The following is a 22706-nucleotide window of genomic DNA, read 5'->3' on the forward strand; positions in this document are numbered from 1 at the left end:
ATTTTCCCACTCGGCCCTACTGCCTGACATTCACTCTACAACCTTTGATCCCTGGCTAATCAATTTCAGTTTGAAATACACCCAAATATCTGGCCTCCGTAACTGCCTGCTTAATTTAATTCACAGATTTACCACCCTTTGGCTGAAGAAAGTTTGGTGCATCTCTGTTCTAAGCAGATGCCCTTCAATCCTGAAGTTGTGCCCTCTTGTCCAAAACTCTCCCACCGTGGGAAACAATCTTTCTACCTCCACTTTGTCCATACCTTTCAACATTCAAAATGAGATACCCCCCCCCCCCACTTCATTCTCCTAAATTCCAACAAATACACCCAAGAACTTCAAAAAACCTCTCAAATGATAACCCTTTCATTCTGGGAATCATCTCACTGAATCTCCGCTGATCCTCTCCAACTTCAGCACTTCTTTAAATTTATTTGTTTTTAATTGATTTAAAAAGTTTAGACATATACCATAGTGACGCACCATTTTGGCCTATAGGTCCATGCCACCCAATTTACTCCCAATTAACCTTCACCCCCAGTACGTTTCAAATGGTGGAAGGAAACCAGAGCCCCCCCTGGGGAAAACCCACACATACAAGGGGCAAATGTACAAACTCCTTACAGACAGTGCAGGATTCGTACCCCAGTCCCGATCGCTGGCACTGTAAAGGCATTGCGCTCACCACCACACCAACCACTCCACCCTTTTCTGAAATGAGGAGGCCAAAATTGCTCCCAATATTCCGTCAGGACTCATTGGTGCCTTATAAAGCATCAACATCACATCCCTGCTTTTATATTCTATCCTTCTTGAAATGTACGTCTGCATTGCATTTGCCTTCTTCACCACCGAGTTTACCCTTAGGTTATCCTTTATGAGGACTTACAGGTCCCTTTGCCTCTGGGTAGTTTCAATTTTCTGCCCATTTAGAAACTAGTCTGCCCTTTTGTTTTTCTACTATGACCGTGCACTTTCCAAAATTATACTTAATTTGATATTTTTCTTCCCATTCTCCTATTCTGTCGAAGACCTTCGCAGCCTCTGTGCTTCCATCTACCTTCATATCATCTGCAAACTTCACCACAAAGCCATTTATTCCATAATCTAAATCATTAATATACAACATAAAAATAAATGGACCCAACACAGAGCCCTATGGAACACCACTAGTAACTGGCAGCTAATCAGAATATGACCCTTTATTCCAACTCTCTGCTTCCTGCCAATCAGTCAATGTTTACCTAAGCTAGTGTGTTTCCTGTTATATCATGGGATCTGCTCATGTCGTAACATGTTTATAGTGGTCCTATATATAGTCTTGCCTGTCTTTTATTCTTTATAGGTCAGTCCTTGGGTTAAATACGAGTTCCATTACATAGGTTTGTCTTTAACCTGAATTTTTATTTAAGTTCAAACCAGCACTTATGCTTCTTATTTAACATCAGTTAGTCAAATGTTTATCTTAGTATATATAATTTATTTTACCTTTATAAGCATATAAAATACTTTCCAAGACACTAAAACATCTGAAACATTATAATGCAGTATATAAATAATACCTTTAATAGTGTTTTAAGGCTGGGTGACATCCATTTTGCGGGGTGTCACAATGCTGCACACTTCTCCCCTCCCTCCCTCTTGGGTGGCGCAATCACACTTTCAGGCCAAGAGGCAGCCATTTTGTGTTGTGAGCGGCATCCGTTTTGTGGAGCATATCCCCACCCTCCCAGGTGGCACAATTGCATTTTAAGGCCGAGTAGAGGCCATTTTGTGGGGCTAAATGTGGGGATGAACAGTGGCCATTTTGTGGTATGTCACAATGATGTATGCTGTTTCTTGTCCTTCCTTCCTTCCTTCCTCCCTCCATCTCTCCACCAGGCTGCTCGTCCCTTCACCCACCCAGGCTGCCTGACACGAATGCACATCACCTGAGCAGCAAGCCAATGGAAAGCAAGCTCCACTCGAACGTCATTCTCCTTCCGGTTGGCTTGTCAGTTTGTAACTACAAGTTGTTGGCAAATCAGACCTTTTCAATCCGGGGACTTTCTCCTTGTGTCTATATGGGCTTCCTTTGGGCATTCTGGTTTCCACCCTCACTTCAAAAAATTGTACGGGGGTTACAGCTCAGTTAGGTGTAGTCATGGGCTGGAAGGGCTTGTTACTATACTGTATGTCTATATTTAAATATGTGTATATATGTGTTTATTATGCACTGTTTATTGTGTACGTTTGTGCACTGTGGTCAGGAGAAATGCTGTCTCGCCTGGTTGTACATGTACAGTCAGTTGATAATAAACAATTTCTCACGCCTCCGTTTCTCTCTCCATATATGCTTCCTAACCTGCTGAGTGTTTTGCAGAGTCCAGCTTCTGTTTTAATCATGAGTTTTCAATGAGAGGGTGTGGGGAGGGGGAGTTGAGTTTCCAGGTGAGAAAGCAGCTGAGGTTAAGATCAGCAGCTGAATAGAGTTCCTTCATCCACAGGCTGGGTCCTGCACAGCCCTTCACTTCTCAGCCTCATTCATATCAGGTACAGAGACAAACAAATCTGACACCCTGGAATGTGATAAAGAAGAGCATAAACCACAACCTTTGACTTGGTAGGTTACTCCAGCTCTTCCATCCATCATGCTTTACGAACCACTCTGGTTGGTGTGATAGTACAGACCTATCACCAGTGTATATAGTTACAGTATCTAGAGTATGTAATGACTGTGCTTACAGCGATTAGCCACGCCTACTGTCTGGGCCTTAAAGGGTTGTGTCGCTAGCCAGGTCGGATCATTCCGGACTGGTCGGCCACCTGTGAAGAGCTCCTGTCTTTTGCTAATAAAATTGTAGAGCTCGTCAAAAGAACCAAAGACTTGTTGATCTAAACCAAGGCTTTTATTAGCACAGTCATTACACTCTAGATATTGTAACTATATACATTGGTGATTGGTCTGTACGATCACAGTTGGGCACACTGCCTCAATGTTCACTAACCTCATCTAGAAGAACCACCCAATGTTAGATATACAGATTAAACACATCTGCAGATCCTGCTCATTAGAGTAGAATCAATGAGTGGGCACTTTATTCACTAGAATTCCAATAAGTAGCATCTGTTCTAAATAGGGCCAGGTATTAACATCTGTCTGAGTCGTTGTGGTAACTCTTTAATGTGAAATAGGCTCCTCACCTGTTCTGGGTCCGGAGGCTTGGTGCAGAGGCTGATGGCCACTACAACGATCAGTGTGAAGACAGAGAGGAGGATGGAGAAATGCAGGTAGTGGACGTGCTTGGTGATCAGCGGCCGGTTGTCAGGCTGCCCACACAGAGGTTCCGGGTAAATAAAATCCAAAACCATTCGACAGCAGCCCACCAGGATTCCTGTGAAGAGGCCCCAGAACGCCGCCTATTCACACAGAGATAGTCGTGAAGATACTCAATGAGATATTCACTGCAGATTGTTTTTAAATATCACAAACACAAATTAAAATAGCCGAACACCACAAAAGAACAACCATAAAGGCCCCAAATGTCTTGACGAAAGGCTCCAGCCCAGAACATTAACCGTTCTTTTTCTTCCACGGACGCAGCTTAGCCTGCTGAGTTCCTCCAGCAGATTGTGTTTCACTTCAGTTCCAGTGTCTGCAGTCTCCTGTATGTTTGAGCAGGGCTCCATTTGGACTACTCATTTCCTGACATCAGCAGGCTGCAGGGTTTAGGACTGACTCCAGTACATGGAATAATCTCAGCTGGTGCCCTGCAGCACAGAGCGCAGATGTGTGCACTGCTACAGAGAGGAGTATTGGAAATCCCCCAGCCATCGTCATTCACTGGATGACCTCATTACTTTGGGTAGGAGTGGGTAGGAGCCTGCAAGTGGGCAATTCAGAGCTGAGCTCCCTACATTTTGTAACCCTTCCAAAGTCTATCAGTCCTGTCAGCTTGGTTGGCCGTGGACCATCTAGAGTCATGAACAAGTCTTTCTGAGTTACATAGCTGACCAGAAGTTTGAGCCATTGAATGAGGGAGAACCGAGGATGTTAGGACTTTCATCAATGAAACAAAGCCATGGCTCCCTACTAATTTCTCAATCCCAACAATGCCTTCACCCACTTTTTCCAGTGCAAAACCATTGGTCAGTTTCTCTCATTTGCATTGCCACACACTTTTGGGCACATCCTGTATAGGAACAAAATAATGACAAGAAAACCGTGAAAGACACACAAGTCTCCTGAACACTGGAGATTTTCTTACTGAATCTGCAGAAGCTCATCACAAATTTGCTCACTGAAAAAAATGGAGATGGTGGATTTCTGAAATGAAAACAGGGAGTTCTAGAAATAACAAATCAGGCAACATCTATGAAAAAAATCAGTTAATATTCAGTTTATCATTGCACTAGCCGCACCATGAGCAAAAGAACCACACTGAGTCGAAAGTGAGTTGAACCAACTGACTCTAAAAGAATTCTATCACGCGTTTAAATCCCTCAGAACCTAATGATGCTTGTGACTCCCGGGACTTTTATGACTTCAGCCGCCAGGCTGTGGGTTTGCCCTGCACCTGGAGCTCTCACAGTTAGATTTACCGTGGACTTGCCCGTGACTCCGTGAGCTGGTTCGCCTTTTAAGTGGGTGAGCTGCCACACGATCCCCCTTAGAAATAGCATTAGGAGGTGTGGAGTCCATGGTCAACACCTCTTTAGTCCGTTTGCATCGAGTGGATAGAGGTGCAAGATAGAGTGTCGGCCACAACGTTCTTTTTTCCTGGAGATGTGTTTGACGGTGGTGGTATACTCCGAGATGTACGACAGGTGGCACTGCTGCCGTGCTGACCATGGATCCAACACTTTGGCAAATGTGAAGGTGAAGGTGAAGAGTCTTTGAAGACCATGAACTCCCACCTCTCCAAGAAATATCGAAAGTGCCAGATGGCAAGGGAGAGGGCTACCAGCTCCCCGTCGAAGGCTCTGTATTTCATCTCTGGGGATCACAGGTGCCAGCTGAAGAACATGAGTGGTTTCCACTGGCCCTCAATTAATTGTTCCAGCACGCTGCAGACTGCTGAGTTGCAAGCATCAACAGTGAGTGCTGTGGACACATTCACCCATGGGTGTACCGGGAGGGTGGTGTTTACAAGGGCGTCCTTGCCCTGCTTGAAAGTCGCTGCTGACTCTGTGTCCCAGATGATTTCCTTGGCCTTGCCAGACATCAGGCCGAACAGGGGTTGCATGATTCGGGCCACTGACGGTAAGAATCACTGGTAAAAGTTAATCATGCCCATGAACTCCTATAGGCCCTTGACTGTCCTGGGCCTAGAAAATTGGTGTTTGGCCTCGACTTTCACTGGCAAGGGAACTGCTCCATGCCGGTCGATGCTGTGCCCAAGGAAATCAAGATTCCCGTTTTCCATCCCCTGTCCTGACATGACCTCTGCCACAGTTATCAGGGCACAACACAGCATATTTTGGGTACCTGGACTATATCCATAGTGATCAGGGGTCCTCTTTCATGAGCGATGACCTGCGGCAGTACCTGTTAGCTAGAGACATAGCCACTAGTAGGACTGCAAGCTATGACCCCAGGAGGAACATCCAGGTGGAGCAAGAAAATGCCACCGTTTGGAAAGTGATCCTCCTGGCCCTTGTCAAAAGGCCTGGTGGTGTCTCACTGGCAGGAAGTCCTCTCCTATGCACTGCTACAAATATGACCCCACATAAACGTATGTTTTCCTTCCCCAGGAGGTCAGCGACCAGAACCACTCTCCCATCCTGGCTCTCATCTCCGGGACCCATCCTGCTGAGGAAACACACGAGACCAACCCATTGGTGGAAGAGGTGCAGCTCCTGCACACCAATTCTTAATATGCCTACGTGAAGTACCCCGACAGCCATGAGGACACAGTCCCAGTCCGGATCCTAGCACGTGCAGGAGACACCCACCCACCCACCACCACCTACTCTCACATTGTCCACTACAGGAACTTGGTGCAGGTTAGCAACACACCCTGGGCACCCATACCACATGCCCAGGACCTTCGCCCAGCCGAGCTGAGAACCACGACTGCCCCCGCAGAAACCAAAATTCATTTCCTACGGCGATAGCCATATCCCCTGCCTCAAGACATATGACCAGCAACGGAGCTGACCAGTATACCACCGGCGGAGCTGCGCAGGTCATAAAGAGTCAGAGGAAACCACCTAACTGGATGAACCTCTAGGACTTTACCCTGGCAAGGTTTTGTTTTTAAAAAGGGGGTGAATGTGGTGATATGTATATACTGTTCTGTGTATGAGTGGCTGGCCCACCCACTGATGACTCAATCCCCTGTAACTCCTCCCATTGTGACCTGGCCATAATTGTCGACCTCCCTACCACCTTCCATTCATGCGAGGATATGGTGATAGAGTAGTTAAGAAGACTTATGGCTTACTGGTCTTCATTAGTCGGGGGATTGAATGGTAATGTTGCAGTTCTCTAAAACTCTAATTGAACCATTATGCTTAGTTCTGGTCACCTCATTACAGGAAGCAAGGAGAGGGTGCAGAGGAGATTACCAGGATGTTGTCTGGAGTATATGTCTTATGTGCAGTTAGAAGAGCTAGGCATTTTCTCTTTGGAGTGAAGAAAGATGAGTGGTGACTTAATAGAGGTCTACAAGATTATGGTAGTAGGGGTGGACAGCCAGCACCTTTTTCCTGGTGTGAGAGTAGGAAACACCAGAGGACATCTGTACAAAGTGAAGGGAGGAACGTTTATAGGAAAGGTCAGGGGTAAGTTTTTTATTCAGAGAATAATAGGTGCCTGGAATACTTTGGCAGGAGTGGTAGTGAAGGCTGGTGCAATAGGGGCATGGATGAAAGAAAAATGGAGGGTTATGAGGAGGGAAGGTTTCGTTTTTTGAGTATGTTTATATAGCTTGGCACAACATCATGGGCTGAAGGGCCTGTACTGTGCTGTAATGATCTATGCTATTTTATCACATGCAAAACAGGTTATCTCTACCAGCAGTGCGAAGAGCACAGTTTACTGAGTATAGACTTAGAGGGAAAAGAAAGATCTGATCTCAAATGGAAAGTCTGGTTGTCTGAAATAGTTGAATAGTCTGGACAGGAGAATGTGCCCAGTTGGAAGATCAGATGCTGTACCTCAAATTCACGTTGGACTCCAGTGCAATTGTGAAAAAGGCCAAAAACAGAAATGACAGCATGGGATTGGGAAGGACAATTACCATGATAGGCAACTAAAAACTCAAGGTTACCCTTATGGACCAGCTGGAGTTGTTCTCACTAAGACAATGCTGGGAGAAGCTGCTTCACCTGGAGATCTTGTAGTGGTACCGGCAACATGTAATGGCACTGGTATCATGGTCATGCAAACCACCGGTCAAAATTAGGGTGGAGCTGTGCTCAAGATGGCACTGAGTCTCTGAGACAGCCAGAAAGACAACAAACAGGGGGAATGCTGGGATGATGTAATGACATCACTTCTGCATGAGAGGCTTGAGACAGGAAATGACTTAAAAGAGGTGCTATTTTGAAAAGTAAATTCTTCTTGCTCCAGCCACAGTGGTGACTGTGTATTTTTCTATTAGCTCTGGGTGTAGCACCTTGTGACAATCTCTCAGTTTTGGAAATTGAAGAGGAAAAATAGGTCATGAGGAATGGGATCCATGGAATTTTTGCTGTATAGATAAAAAAAATTGGCTAGTAGGAGGAAAGCAGAGAGTGGTAGTGGAAGTAAAGTATTCTGCCTGGAGGTCAGTGACTAATGGAGTACTACAGGGATCTGTTCTAGGATCCTGGCTCTTTATGATTTTTATAAATGACCAGGATGAAGAGGCAGAAGGATGGGTCAGTAAATTTACTGATGACACAAAGGTTGGAGGAGTTGTAGATGGAGCTGAAGGTTTTTAAAGGTTATATGAGGATATAGACAGAATCATAGAACAATTACAGCACAGAAACAGGCCACTTCGATCCCTCTAGTCTGTGCTGAGCTACTTTTACGTCTGACCAGCACTCAGTCCATAGCCCTCTATAGTACTCCCATCCATATACCAGCCCAAATTTCCCTTAAACATTAAAATTGAGCCCACATCTCCCACTTCATCTAGTAGCTTATTCCACACTCCCACCACCTCTGAGTGAAGAGGCTCTCTCTCATGTTCCCCCTAAACTTTTTCCCTATCACTCTTAACCCATGTCCTCTTGTTTGAAACTCACTCACACTCAATGGAAAAACTCTATCCACATTTATTCTGTCTATTGCCCTCATAATATTAAACACCTCTATCAAATCATCTCTCCTTCTTTTACACTCCAGGGAACAAAGTCTAAACCTGTTCAACCTTTCCCTGTAACTCAGTTCCTGACATCCGGGCAACATCCTAGTAAATATTCTCTCCACTCTCTCTTACTGATACCTGTAGTTAGGTGACCAAAGCTGCACACAGTACTTCACATTTGGCCTCACCAATGACTTATAACATAACATCCCAACATCTGTACTCAATACTTTGATTTATGAAGGCCAATATGCCAAAAGCTTTCTTTACAACCCTATTCACAGTGATGCCACTTGCAGAGAATTATGTATCTGTATTCCCAGATCTCTCTGTTCTACCTCTCTCCTCAGTGCCCTACCATTTACCATGTATGTCCTTTATTGGTTTGTCCTTCCAAAAATGCATCACTTCACATTTGTCTGCATTAAATTCCATCTATCATTTTTCAACCCACTTTACCAACTGGTCCAGATCCACCTGCAAGTTTTGAAAACCTTCTTTGCTGTCCACATCGCCTATCTTAGTATCATCTGCAAATTTTCTAATTCAATTTACCACATTATCATCCAGATCATTGATATAGATAACAAACAACAATGGTCCCAGTATTAATCCCTGAGGCACACCACTAGTCACAGGCCTCCAGTCTGAGAAGCAATCATCCATCTCTGGTTTCTCCCATCCAGCCATTGCTCAAACCAGTTCACTAATTCACCATGATTGCCTAGTGTTTGAACTTCCCATGTGGGACCTTGTCAAAGGCCTTACTAAAGTCCATTTAGACAACATCCTCAGCCGTTCCTTTGCCAACTTTCCTGGTAACCTCCTCAAAAATCTCTCTAAGATTGATTAAACACTGGGAATGTTTAAAAAAGATATTGTATCCACAGAAAAATATTCATATTAACACAATTTACCTGGCTAATTATCTCAGCTCTATTGCTAAAATAAACAAAGCTGCAGGTAAGGGACAACTTTGTCTAATCGATCTCATCAAACAAAAAGGATTAGACATTTGTCCATTAGTTACTACTTTCACTTTTGAGCTCTTCATCTACTTTATAAAAGTTTGGCCAAACCCAAATTTATCTAACACTAAACAAAAAGTCACATTCTAATCTACCAATAGCTTTTTCAGCATCTAAAGCCACAGCTATACCCAGATATTTCCTTTTTTTTGATCTGCATGTATAATCCTAATTATTCTGGCAACATTATCTGCTGACAGCCTCTGTTTAACAAATCCTGTATAGTCCATATTTATTAATTTAGGCAATAAATTAGTGACTCTTATTAAACCTTATCAATAGTGAGACTATTAAATTTTTTCAAGAATTAAATAAATATATTAGAACATTTCCTTGGAAAGGAAAAATGTTGACAGTATCTATAGAAAAACTAATGTGGAAATATGAATTTGGAGATTTGCGGCTCCCTAATTTTAAGATTTATTATCAGGTGGCTCAATTGAAGTTTCTTATTTCTTTATTTGAGGGAGTGAGTACACCAGCATGGGTTAAAATAGAATTGGATAAAATCAGAGAGAATTTAGCAGAAGAATTTATTTATAAATGGGATTCAAAATTAATAACTGGTGCAAAGGAAGCACCCTTGCTTAAACATATGATTAATATTTGGAATAAGTTCAATAATGAAATTGGAATAAATGACAGCATCTCGCCCAAAAAAACTTTGTTTCAAAATAATTTTATACCTTTTACTAAAAAAAATCAAAATAGGAATATTTGGTTTCACAAAGGTACTAAAACTGTAGAGGATTGTTTTGAACAAGGTCCATTGATATTATTTCAACAACTAAGAAATAAATATGGAATTTTGTGAAATACGCTTTTTTTGCTATTTACAGTTGAGAAGATATTTGCAGGAAAAAAATAGGTCCAACTATGCATTTACAAACTTATAATGAGTTCAAGGTCCTTATCAGGAAAGGCTAAACTAAGACATTTATTTCTGTAACGTATGTTTTACTACAAGCAAATATTATTAAAGAAGGAGTTCATAAATCAAAACAGAAATGGGAGGTGGGTTTGAATATTATGAGTGGTGAGAAAATATGGGCGTGTAGTGGCCTGTGATCCAAGTCACGACCTGGCTCACAAAATGGCTGGTAGACACGGTGATTGAAAGGGTCCTGCAGCGACCAATGGCCATCATCCTGCGTGACCTCCCACACGGCAGGAAACAGCAGGCAACGGCGTCAGAGGTAGGGAGTGAATATAAACAGAGCAATAAATCAGTCTTCGACCTCAACTTGTGTATGTGTGTGTGTGTGTGGTTCTTACTCCATATTTCACAAAGCACGCACGCTACAGGCAGAATTTTGTCATGATTGCAAGACAAACATTATAAATGTTAGATAGAGCTTAGTTCAATGATTCTTTACATCAACTATATCCAACACCTCAAAAAGTGGATAAAATGAAATCAGATTGAGCAGATAAATGCTTCAGATGTGGGGATGAAATAGGCCTTCTTACATTCTCCTTGGTCATGTCCTAAAGTTAGAATCTTGTGAGTGGATTTCGGAAAATTGCTGGGACAGATCACTGGCATTGTTCTTTCACAAAATCCAGATTTATTTTTGTGGCAAAATATAGAAGGAACTAGACCCAAGTTAAATTGACTATTCCATCAACAGAAATTTATTAAAATTGCTCTAGAGGTGGCAAGAAAGTGTTTCACAATGACTTGGAAATCAGTTGTGTATTTAGGTATGGAAAATAGCATTCGGAAATTCAGAGCAGTATTCCTTTGGAGAAAAATTACTTATTATCTGAGAAATAAATATCCACTTTTTGTACAAATTTGGAGCTTGCATATGCAAAGGTTAGGGATAAATATTTAAAATCTACTCCTGTCTTCTTCAGACTTGTAATAATTTATTTCCTTAAAAGTTGTTACAGATATAAATGGTGTAAGATGCCAATGTGTGAGCTAACCTTCTGTGCAATCCAGAACAATATTATTTCTTTTATATTTCTTCTTTTCTTTTTGTATTTTTTCATATAACTATATTTTATATCTATAATACTGTTTTAATTTTTTTATAATAAGAGGGAGGGAGGGGGAGCTTAATATCATGTTGATTTCAAATGCACATTACATGGTTGACATTTTAAAATAAAATATTCAAAAAAGATTGGTTAAACATGATCTACCATGCATAAAGCCATCCCTAATCTGACCCTGCCTATCTCTTAGAACACATATTTCTTGGGAGTCACTATCTCAGAAGATCTTTCCTGGACCCAACACACCAATGGCATTGTGAAGAAAGCACGGCAGCCCCTCTACTTCCTCAGGAGTTTGCAGAGGTTTGGTATGACACCAGAAACCCTGGAAAATTTTTACAGACATGTAGTGGAAAGTGTGCTGACCGGCTGTATCACAGTCTGGTATGGAGACACCATATTCCAGAACGTAAAACCCTGCAAAAGGTAGTGGACACAGTGCAAGATATTACAGGCAAGACCCTCCCCACTATTGAGTACATCTACAGGGAACATTGCCGTTGGAAGGGAGCAGCAATCATCAAAGACTCTCACCACCCAGCACATGCTCTATTCTTACTGCTGCCTTCAGAAGAGGTGTTGGTGTCACAAGACTTGCACCCCCAGGTTCAGGAACAACTGCTACCCCTCCACCATCAGACTCCTCAACAACAAACTCAATTGGACTCATTTATGGACTCTTACTTGTGCACTTTATTGATCTTTTTTTGTTCCTCTCTGTATTGCACAGTCAGTTTGTTTGTGTTCATTATCTGTTTACAGTTCTTTTGATTCTTTACATGTTCATGCTGTGTCCAGTTAATTTTTGCACTACCATTTAGTGGTAATTCTGCCTTGCCCGCAAGAAAAAAAGGAATTTTAGAGTTGTATATGATGTCATGTATGTACTCAGAATCTGAAATCTGATGTCAGGCTCACAAAATTATAATTCCCAGGGTTACTTCTGGAACCTTTTTTAAACAACATGACCCACCCTCCAATCCTCTGGCACCACACCCATATCTAAGGACATTTTAAATATTTCTGCCAGAGACCCTACAAATTCTACACTAGCCTCCCTCTGGGTCTGTGGGAATATCTTGTCAGGCCCTGGGGATTTATCCACCCTTATTCACTTTTAGACAGCAAGCACTTCCTCCTCTTTAATCTGTATTGGCTCCATGACCTCACTGCTTGTTTTCCTTACTTCCTATGACCCCATACCCTTTTCCTGAGTGAATACTGATGAAAAAAAAACATTTAAGATTTCTCCCAAGTCTTTTGGCTCCATACAAAGCCAATCATTCTGATCTTCAAGGGGACCAATTTTGTCCCTTATTATCCTTTTGATCTTAATATACCTGTAGAAACCCTCAGGATTTTCCTCACATTGTCGCCAAAGCGACCTCACCCTGGTTTATTTCTTGAGATTTTTCTTGCATTTATTTTACTCCTCAAGTATCTCATTAGCTCCAAGTGCACTATACCTGTGATATACCTCTCTCTTCTCCTGAACCAGATCCCCAATCTCCCTCAAAAACCAAAGTTCCCTATGCCTTCTAACCTTGCCTTTGATCGCGACAGAAATATAGAGATCGTGTACTCTCAAAATTTCACCTTTAAGGGCCTCCACCTACCTCGCACATCCTTAACAGAAAACAACTTCTCCCAATTCATGCATTCTAGATCCTTTCTCATTTCCTTCTCTAATTTAGAATCTCAACCCGAGGCCCAGACCTATCCTTCTCCATAATTAACTTGAAACTAATGACATTATGATCACTAGACTCAAAATGTTCCCTGACACTTACTTCTGTCACCTGACCTGACTCGTTCCCTAATAGGAGATCCAGTATTGCACTCTGTCTAGTTGGTACCTCTATATATTAATTTGGAAAACTTTCCTGAACATATTTGAAGTATGGGAGTCCCAGTCAATATGTGGAAAGTTAACCTTGTGTTTCCTGCAGCTGTCTGCTATCTCTCTACAGATTTGCTCCTCCATTTCTCACTGACTATTGGGTGGTCTATTATACAATCCTATGGGTGTGGTCATACCTTTTCCGCTCATCAGTTCCACCCATATAGCCTCAGTAGACGAGTCCTCTAGACTGTCCTGCCTGAGCACTGATACGTAATGCCACTCCTCCCCCTTTCCATCACATCTAAAGCAACGTAAGCCAGGAACATTGAGCTGCCAGTCCTTCCACTCCTTCAACCATTTCACTAATGGCCACAATGTCATAATTCCATGTGCTAATCCATGCTCTAAACTCGTCTGCCTTTCTACAATACTCCTTGCAGTGAAATAGATGGACCATATTCAACTCATTGACTTCTAACGGTACATGTAATTTTTACACCATCTTTTCCCTCCTCCACTCCTCCATTTGTTCTGGCATTCTGGTCCCCCCACCACCCCCTCCACTGCAAATCTAGTTTAAACCCACTAGAGCAGCACTAACAACCTGCTGGCAAGGATATTTGTCCCCCTCTCGAGTTCAGATGCAAATTGTCCAGTTGGAACAGGTCCCACCTTCCCTGGAAGAGAGCCCAATGATTCAGAAACCTGAAGCCCTCCCTCCTGCACCATGTCTCTAACCATGCGTTAAGCTGTATTATCCTCCTCTTTCTAACCTCACCAGCACATGGCATGGATGTAATCCTGAGATCACTACCTGTGCCATGTCCTGGTAAGTTGGGTGGATAAGTGGCTGATGGAGTTCACTCCAGTTAAGTGTGATGCCTTTTCAAGGATAAACAAGAAGGTTGAGTATAGGGTTAATGTTTGGTTACTTAAAAGTGCCGATGAACAGAAGGACCTTAGGGTCTAAATCCATGCATCCCTCAAGATTGCTGCACAGGTTAAATGGATAGTTAAGAAGACCTGTAGGATGCTTCATTAATATGGGGATTGAGTTCAGGAGTAGAGAGGTTATGTAATAACTCTACAAATCTCTGGTGAGACCACACTTAGAGTATTGTGTTCAGTTCTGGTCACCTCATTATAGGAAGGATGTGAAAGCTCAGGAGAGGGTGCAGAGGAGATTTATCAGGATGTTACCTGGATTGGAAAATAAGTTATGAAGCAAGGTTTTCAGAGCTGGGACCCTTCTCTTTGGAGCATAGAAGGATGAGAGACTTAATAGAGGTCCAAAATTATGAGAGACATAGATAGGGTGGATGGCCAGCACCTGCTTCCCAGGGCAGGAACAGCAAACATCAGAGAACATGTGTACAAAGTTAAGGGAGGGATGTTTAGGGGAGACATCAGTGGTAAATTGTGGGGGTCTGGAATGCCTTGCTGCCTTGCTGGGGATGGTGGTGGAGGCTATATTGGCACATAGATGAAAGAAAAATAGAGAGTTACAGGGTAGGGAGGGTTTAGTACTTCTTAAGATTAGCACAACTTCAAGGGCCAAAGGCCTGTACTGTGCTATAGCATTCTAAGTTCTAAAAGGGCAGGCGTGCCACTTCCCAGTGACCACAGAGTGTGATCATGAGAATACCACATGCAAGAGTTGTGAGGGAAACAGACCTATCAAAATGTTGAAAGGGGAGGGAAATAAAATTCATGTTGTGGTGATGGAATCCATGACTTGTGAAGGCTGGTGGGTCTGGAGGAACCTTCTTCTTGTAGCTGGGAGAACAGGGTTTCATCAGAAATGTGAACTTGAATTGCCATGGCATGACGGCCCTCTTAATGATGAATGCCATGGTTCAGGGAAGAAGAAGTATTCTCCGAGGTACTGAGCTGGACAGGGTCATTTATTGGAATAGAAACAAGATGGCCAAAGAATCTGGGAGAATAGACAGAGGGTGGGAGGAGGTAGCTGTCAACCTGTATATTACACTGCTAAATAAACTTTACCCTCAAAACAAAAATGGAAGCATCAAGAATTTTAATTTTATAATTTAGAGGAGCCTGATGGATGCACCCATGTGACCAGTTAACCTACTAATTCTGTATTCTTTGGAATCTGGGAAGAAACCAGAGCACTCAGGGAAAACCCTTGTAGTCCTGGAAGAATGTACAGACTCTTTGCACACAATGGCCCGAAGAAACCAGTAACAGTGAGAGCAGGATAAAACAGGCAGCTAAGGCAAAGAAACTTTGGCACTCTGGGTAAGTACTTGAAGTAGTTCCAATACAGTCATCAGTGGAGCTGATAAAGAGCTGAGATTGGCTTGTATTGGACTGAACCAAGGATATTATTCACATCCCTGCAAGAAACAGGCAAAACTTGGGCCCTCGTGTGGGAGGTGAAGAGAGTCTCTGTTTAAAAAAATTGAGGCTGCCTCCCACCCTTTCAGTATTGGCTGGAATGTTGGAGCTAGAAAAGGGGTGGACATTTATGCTAAAGATGGATGGTGTCAGGAATCAAATAACAGAAAATGTCATTGGTAGTGCTATTTCTTGGCATGTAAGTCATCATCTGAAGTAAAATCTCACAATCTGGACAGCTCTGATTACTGGAAATGGATTAGAGCTTTAAGCGGCCAATGTATGTCCAGATTAATAGAACACAGGATACAAAACCCATGTGGGGAACTTGGACATGCCACTCAAGGAGTGTGAGAGCCTGACCAATGACTCTGCTCTGGTACTTCCCATCCCATCCCTCTGAGAGAAACACACCCTCCAATAGGCACAACACATTACAGTGCTTACATTTAAAACATTTGCTGTTATCTGTTGAAAGTAAAACAAATAGGTACCATCTCATTTGTCCGTTTCCAAAAACATCCAGCTATGAAGATCACTGCCACTGGTGGCTGCAGATTGGAGCTGATGGACTGGATGTACATGAAGAGCTGGCCGCCTTGGCTCAATTGCACCAGAGGGATCCAGAGAACGGAGAGCACCACCAGGACCAGTACAAACACCCTGCAGTTTAGAAAACAGTAGTGACCAATGGCACGCGGGAGCTCAGCTTCCACTCAATGCCAGTGTCAACAGTACTAAACCTTGCTGAATTCTCTGACTCCCTGTCCTCACAAACACGTCAAAGGAAAAGTGTTTTAATAAGTTAGGGTGAATCAATTATAATCATAGAGGCACAGTTTTCAAAAGCACAGAAATGGCCCTTCAGCTGACCAACTTGGTAGTCAGCAATAGACCCATTTGCTTGAATTTGGCCCAAACCTTCCCTAATTATATATCTGTCCAAATACCTTTTGAATGTTAAAATTGTGTCCAAATATGCACCCGCCTAGTGAAAAAAGGCACCCCTCAGGTCCCTATTAAATCTCTCCCCTGACCTCAAACGACTGCCCTCTAATTCAAGTTTATCCGATTGCACAGAACAACCCGATGAAACAACATTCTCCGTTCCTTAGTGCAAAGTGCGGAGACCCACAAACAGACATAACACACATACAGTCAAACAATGCATATACAGGACAAGTATTCATACATACTTACAAATATATAAAGATTATTTTGTAAATATGGTTAGTGTGAGCAGTTCCTTTGGTCCTTCAGTATTTTCACTGCCCATGGGAAGAAGCTGTTTCTCAGACTGGTGGAGCTGGCCCTGATGCTCCTGTATCTCTCTCCCAATGGGAGTAGCTGAAAGATGCTGTCTGCAAGTTGGGGTAGAGATCCTCAATTATTTTGTGCACCCTCTTCAGACAACGATCCAGTAGATAACATCGATGGGTGGGGAGGGAGACTCCAGTGATCCTCTCTGCCACTCTTGTGGATTGACCTCCGATCTATTTCTCTGCAGCATCCATAGCACACTGTGATGCAACTGGCCAGGACGCTCTCGATTGACATGATAGTGGCCGGAAGCCTTGCCCAGTTCAGCCTTCTCAGGCTGCTGCACCTTCCTGACAAGTGAGGAGATGTTAAGTGTCCATGATAGGTCACTAGATAAGTGAACTCCAAGGAACTTGGGGCTCCTTGTAGTGGAGGGTAATCGTTCCTGGTCCTCCTAAAGCCCATGATCATTTCCTTCGTCTTGTCCGCGTTCAGACTTAGGTTGTTACTCTCTCACCATTTCATGAAATTTTCCACCTCTTCTTTGAAGTGCGACATATCATTGTTAGTGTTGAGGCCAATGACTGTTGTATCAAGTGCAAAACTTAATGGCTCTGTTGGTGCTGGATCTGACGATGCAGGCATGGGTCAGTAGTGTGACAGGAGCAGAGTGAGCACAATGTCCTGAGGTGCATCAGTGCTCAGTGTGATGGTGCTTGACGCTCCGGTCTTTCCATTCGGAAGTCCAGACTCCAACTACAGAGAGGAGTGTGGAGTCCCAGCAAGGTCAGTGTCTCCACCAGCCTCTAGGGGTTGATCGTATTAAACACTGAGCTGAAGTTGATGGATAGCAGCCCGGTGTATGAGGCGTTGTTCTTCAGGTAAGTTAGGACAGAATTGAGGGATAAAGCAATGGCATCGTCTGTGGAACGATTTCTTCTGTAGGTGAATTGAAATGGAACCAACATCTAGACTATATGAAGGTGGGTGGAAGAGCAGGTAGTAGGGGAAACACAGAGGCTGCAGAAGGACTTAGATTTGAAGAATGGACAGAGAAATGGCAAATGAAATAAATGTCTGAAAGTGTACAGTCATGCACTTGGAAAGAAAAATAAACAAGCAGTCTATTTTCTCAATGGGGAGAAAATTGAAAATCGCCAGATGCAAAAGGACCTGGGAGTCCTTGTGCATGAAAGTAAAGTTGCAGGTTGAGTTAGTGGTGAAGAAGGCAAGTGCAATGCTGGCATTCATTTTAAGAGGAAGAGAATATAAGATCAAGGATATGATGTTGAGGCTTTATAAGACTCTAGTGAGACCTCGTAAAGCGTTGTGAGCAGATTTAGGCTCCTCATTTAAGAAAGAATGTGCTGAATTTGGAGAGAAGCCAAAGGAGGTTCCCTAGGATAATTCTGAGAATGAAAGGGTTATCATATGAGGAATGTTTGCAGCTTTTAGCATATCGAATGACTCAAAGACTTGTTCACTCAAACCAAGGCTTTTATAAACAAAAAGACTGGAGCATAGTACATCAAGGTCGACCAGTCCAGACTGACTTGAGTCTGGTTAGGTGCAGCCCTTTATGGCCCGCTGGTAGGCGTGGCTATGGCTCTCAGCCAATCACTACTATGCAAATATATACAAATAACAAGAGAAACTTGTCCGTGAACTACTCTTTGCAGACGATGCCGCTTTAGTTGCCCATTCAGAGCCAGCTCTTCAGCGCTTGACGTCCTGCTTTGCGGAAACTGCCAAAGTGTTTGGCCTGGAAGTCAGCCTGAAGAAAACTGAGGTCCTCCATCAGCCAGCTCCCCACCATGACTACCAGCCCCCCCACATCTCCATCGGGCACACAAAACTCAAAACGGTCAACCAGTTTACCTATCTCGGCTGCACCATTTCATCAGATGCAAGGATCGACAATGAGATAGACAACAGACTCGCCAAGGCAAATAGCGCCTTTGGAAGACTACACAAAAGAGTCTGGAAAAACAACCAACTGAAAAACCTCACAAAGATAAGCGTATACAGAGCCGTTGTCATACCCACACTCCTGTTCGGCTCCGAATCATGGGTCCTCTACCGGCATCACCTACGGCTCCTAGAACGCTTCCACCAGCGTTGTCTCCGCTCCATCCTCAACATCCATTGGAGCGCTTTCATCCCTAACGTCGAAGTACTCGAGATGGCAGAGGTCGACAGCATCGAGTCCACGCTGCTGAAGATCCAGCTGCGCTGGGTGGGTCACGTCTCCAGAATGGAAGACCATCGCCTTCCCAAGATCGTATTATATGGCGAGCTCTCCACTGGCCACCGTGACAGAGGTGCACCAAAGAAAAGGTACAAGGACTGCCTAAAGAAATCTCTTGGTGCCTGCCACATTGACCACCGCCAGTGGGCTGATATCGCCTCAAACCGTGCATCTTGGCGCCTCACAGTTTGGCGGGCAGCAACCTCCTTTGAAGAAGACCGCAGAGCCCACCTCACTGACAAAAGGCAAAGGAGGAAAAACCCAACACCCAACCCCAACCAACCATTTTTCCCCTGCAGCCGCTGCAACCGTGTCTGCCTGTCCCGCATCGGACTTGTCAGCCACAAACGAGCCTGCAGCTGACGTGGACTTTTACCCCCTCCATAAATCTTCGTCCGCGAAGCCAAGCCAAAGAAATACATTTGTGGTAGTATCCTGTACTATCACATTCACCCCTTCTTTAGGAACTAATCCTGGGGTGAATAAAAAGAAAGAAGGAAAAAAAGGGGGGTATATCATGCAGTGTTCACAAGCTGTAATGGTCAGGAGGCCTGATTGTCTGATGTGATCACCGTAGCACCAAGATTGGGCTAGCTGGCGGATTATCATCGCAGGAATCCCCAGGTGTGGGCACAGTTTCGCCTAATCCACAGTCGTCATTGGCCGTAGGCTAGTCTGATCTGCTGCTGTTGTCATCCGTGAGGTGTTGCTGGTCCCGCTGTCCCAGCATGTAACCTAGGGGAGGATTGGATGGAGGTTGGGGTTCAATGTGACAATGTTAGACCCTGCTTTGGCCAGGTCCCTTACCGAGACCATGTCCTTCGCCCATCCAGGTACTCGATATAGGCATAGTGCAGGTTCGCATGTAACAGCATTACCCAGTTGACTAGTGGGTCGTTTTTCGAGTAGCGGGCATGACATCTAAGCAGGACAGGTCCAGGGACCGTCAGCCAAGCCAGTGTGGTCGTTCTCGACTTCAACTTCCGTGGGAACAAGAACATATGTTCGTGCGGCGTAGCCTTGGTGGCAGTGCATAACAGGGACCAGATGGAGTGTAGGGCGTTTGGGAGGACATCCTGCCAGCAAGTGGTGGGGAGGCCTTTGGACCGGAGGGAAAGTGTGATTACTTTCCAGACAGTGGTATTTTCCCTTTCGACCTGCCCGTTACCGTGCAGGTTGTAGCTAGTGGTCCTGCTCAAAGCAATACCATGCTCCAGAAGGAACTGCCTCAGATCCACACTCATAAGCGAGGACCCCCCACCGATCACTATGGATGTAACTGGGGTACCTGAAAATGGCAAAGATGCTGTGCAGTATGTTATGACTAAAGAGGTGGTCATGTCCAGGCAGGGAATAGCGAACAGGAAGCGGGAGTACTCGTCGATCACTGTAAGAATGTAGGTGTTGCGATTTGTCAAAGGTAGGGGCCCCTTGAAGTCCATACTGAGACGTTCGAAGGGCCGGGTGGCTTTAATGACACGGGTCTTCTCGGGCCGGAAGAAGTTGGATTTGAACTCAACGCATATTGGGCAGGCTTGGGTCATGGAGCATATCTCTTCGACTGTATAGGGCAGGTTGCGGGCCTTTACATAGTGGGCGAACCTGGTGACCCCCGGGAGACAGAGCTCCTCATGGAGTCACTGCAGCCTGCCCAGTTGTACGCTGGTGCATGTCCTCAAGAAAGGGTGTGGGATGGGTCATTAATTTTACCAGGCCGGTACGGAATGTCATAGTTGAAATTATAGAGTTCGATTCTCCATCTGGCAATTTTATTGTTTTTGATCTTACCCCGCTGGCTGCTGCTAAATATAAATGAGACCGTGCGTTGGTCGGTCAACAGTGTAAAGCACCTGCCAGTGAGGTAGTATCTCCAATGATGTATGACCTCTACAAGGGCCTGGGCCTCTTTCTCGACAGAGGAGTGTTGGCTTTCTGAGCCCTGGAGGGTCCTAGAAAAGAAGGCGACAGACCTACCGGCCTGATTTAAAGTGGTTGCCCGTGCAAAGTTGGACACATTGCTCTCTTCCTGGAAAGGTATGGATTCGTCGACATCATGCAGAGTGGCCGCGGCGATGTCTGACTTGATGTGGTCAAAGGCCGCTCTGGCTTCCACTGACAAGGGGAAAGAGATGGACTAAATGAGTGGCTAAGCCTTGTCAGCATACTGTGGGACCCATTGGGCGTAAAAGGAAAAAAACCCCAGCCAGCGTTTGAATGGCTTCTGGGTTTGGGGCGGTGGAAGGTCCACAAGAGGGCACATGTGGTCAGGGTCTGGTTTTACCACCCCGCTTTCCACCACGCAATCTAGAATTGAGAAGCGAGTAGTCCGGTAGAAACACTTCTCGAAATTGTAGGTCAGATTCAGCCGTTTTGCCGTTTGGAAAAATTTCTCAAAGTTAGCATCATGATCCTGCGAATCGTGGCCACAGATGGTGACATTGTCCAGATACGGGAATGTAGCTGTTAGGCTGTCTGGTCTACCATCATGCTGAAAGACCACTACGTCATTTGTGACACCGAAATGGTCCCTGAGGAATTGATACAAATGCCCATTTGCTTCAAACGCCGTGAAAGGGCTACCAGATGGATCGGGAGCTGGTGGAAGGCTGATTAGAGGTTGATGGTGGAAAACACACAGTATTGGGCAATCTGATTCACCATATCCGTGATTCGCGGAAGAGGGTAAGCATCCAAGAGCGTGAAGTGGTTGACCGTTTGGCTGTAGTCAACCACCATCCGCAGCTTCTCCCCATACTTCACAACTACCACCTGCGCCCTCCAGGGACTTGCGCTGGGCTCAACGATCCCCTCATCCAGCAGTTTGTGCACCTCACTTTTAATACATTTCCTGTCCCCGAAGCTGTACTGCCGACTTTTAATGGCGACCAGTTTCCAGCCAGGGGTGAGGTTGGCGAAGAGTGCTGGAGGAGCGATGCGGAGGGTGGAGAGGCTGCAAGTGGAGCATCGGGGTGTGGGGACTGGCGTGGGCTGTCGCTAGCAGGAGGTCTCCAGGGTGGAGTGGTGGCAAATAGCGAGTGGAGAGTGGGGAGCCCCGTAATGCAGTGACACCGATTTAAAATGACATTGGAAATCCAACCCCAACAACACAGGTGCACATAGTTGAGATAGGACCAGCAACTTAAACCCTGTAAATTTAATGCCCTGAACTTTCAAGGTCACCACACAATACCCCTTGATGCCCTTTGACTGGGCTCTTGTGGCCAGATAGATCTTCTGGTCTGTCGGGTGAACTGCCAGCGCACATCATTGACCAGGTCTGGGTGAATGAAGGTCTCTGTTGAACCTGAATCAAACAGACAGTTAGTATATTGGCTGTTCCCCTTAATCATTTCCATGGCCTCAGCTGGGGGGTGTGGCTGGTTGTGATTTAATGTCATTGATGCAGAAACCAATGCAGGGAGTGGGTCTGCTGCCTGTGTTGGTGACTGTGGAGGCTTGCGTGATGATGTCATTCGTCGCTGGGGTGGGGGGCTGTCTGGTGGATCTTCACATCGCTGGAGTAGGAGCGGAGAGTCATGGGGCCTCGGCTTGGTGCATGCTACACTCAAGCAGTGAGGTCATCAGAGTGGGAGGGCCGACTGCGGCAAGTTGCAGAGGCGGCAGCGTCTGGCCGGAGTCAGTGGCAAGCTGTGGAGGCGGCAATACTCGTGGTGCAGGCGGGC

General features: G+C 44.7%; 1 protein-coding gene across 1 annotated transcript in view; it reads right to left on the reverse strand.

The window, feature by feature from the left end:
- LOC138758815 (sodium/myo-inositol cotransporter 2-like) overlaps nt 1-22706 on the reverse strand; it is an 84717-nt gene that overhangs the window by 14267 nt on the left and 47744 nt on the right. The window contains exons 13-14 of the mRNA XM_069928208.1: nt 16010-16178; nt 3184-3399 (exon numbers count right to left, since the gene is read on the reverse strand). Coding sequence (XP_069784309.1) covers nt 3184-3399; nt 16010-16178 — 385 coding nt within the window. The remainder of the gene's footprint in view (nt 1-3183; nt 3400-16009; nt 16179-22706) is intronic.

The sequence above is a fragment of the Narcine bancroftii genome, chromosome 3 (assembly GCF_036971445.1).
Source record: "Narcine bancroftii isolate sNarBan1 chromosome 3, sNarBan1.hap1, whole genome shotgun sequence".
Taxonomy (NCBI): Eukaryota; Metazoa; Chordata; class Chondrichthyes; order Torpediniformes; family Narcinidae; genus Narcine; species Narcine bancroftii.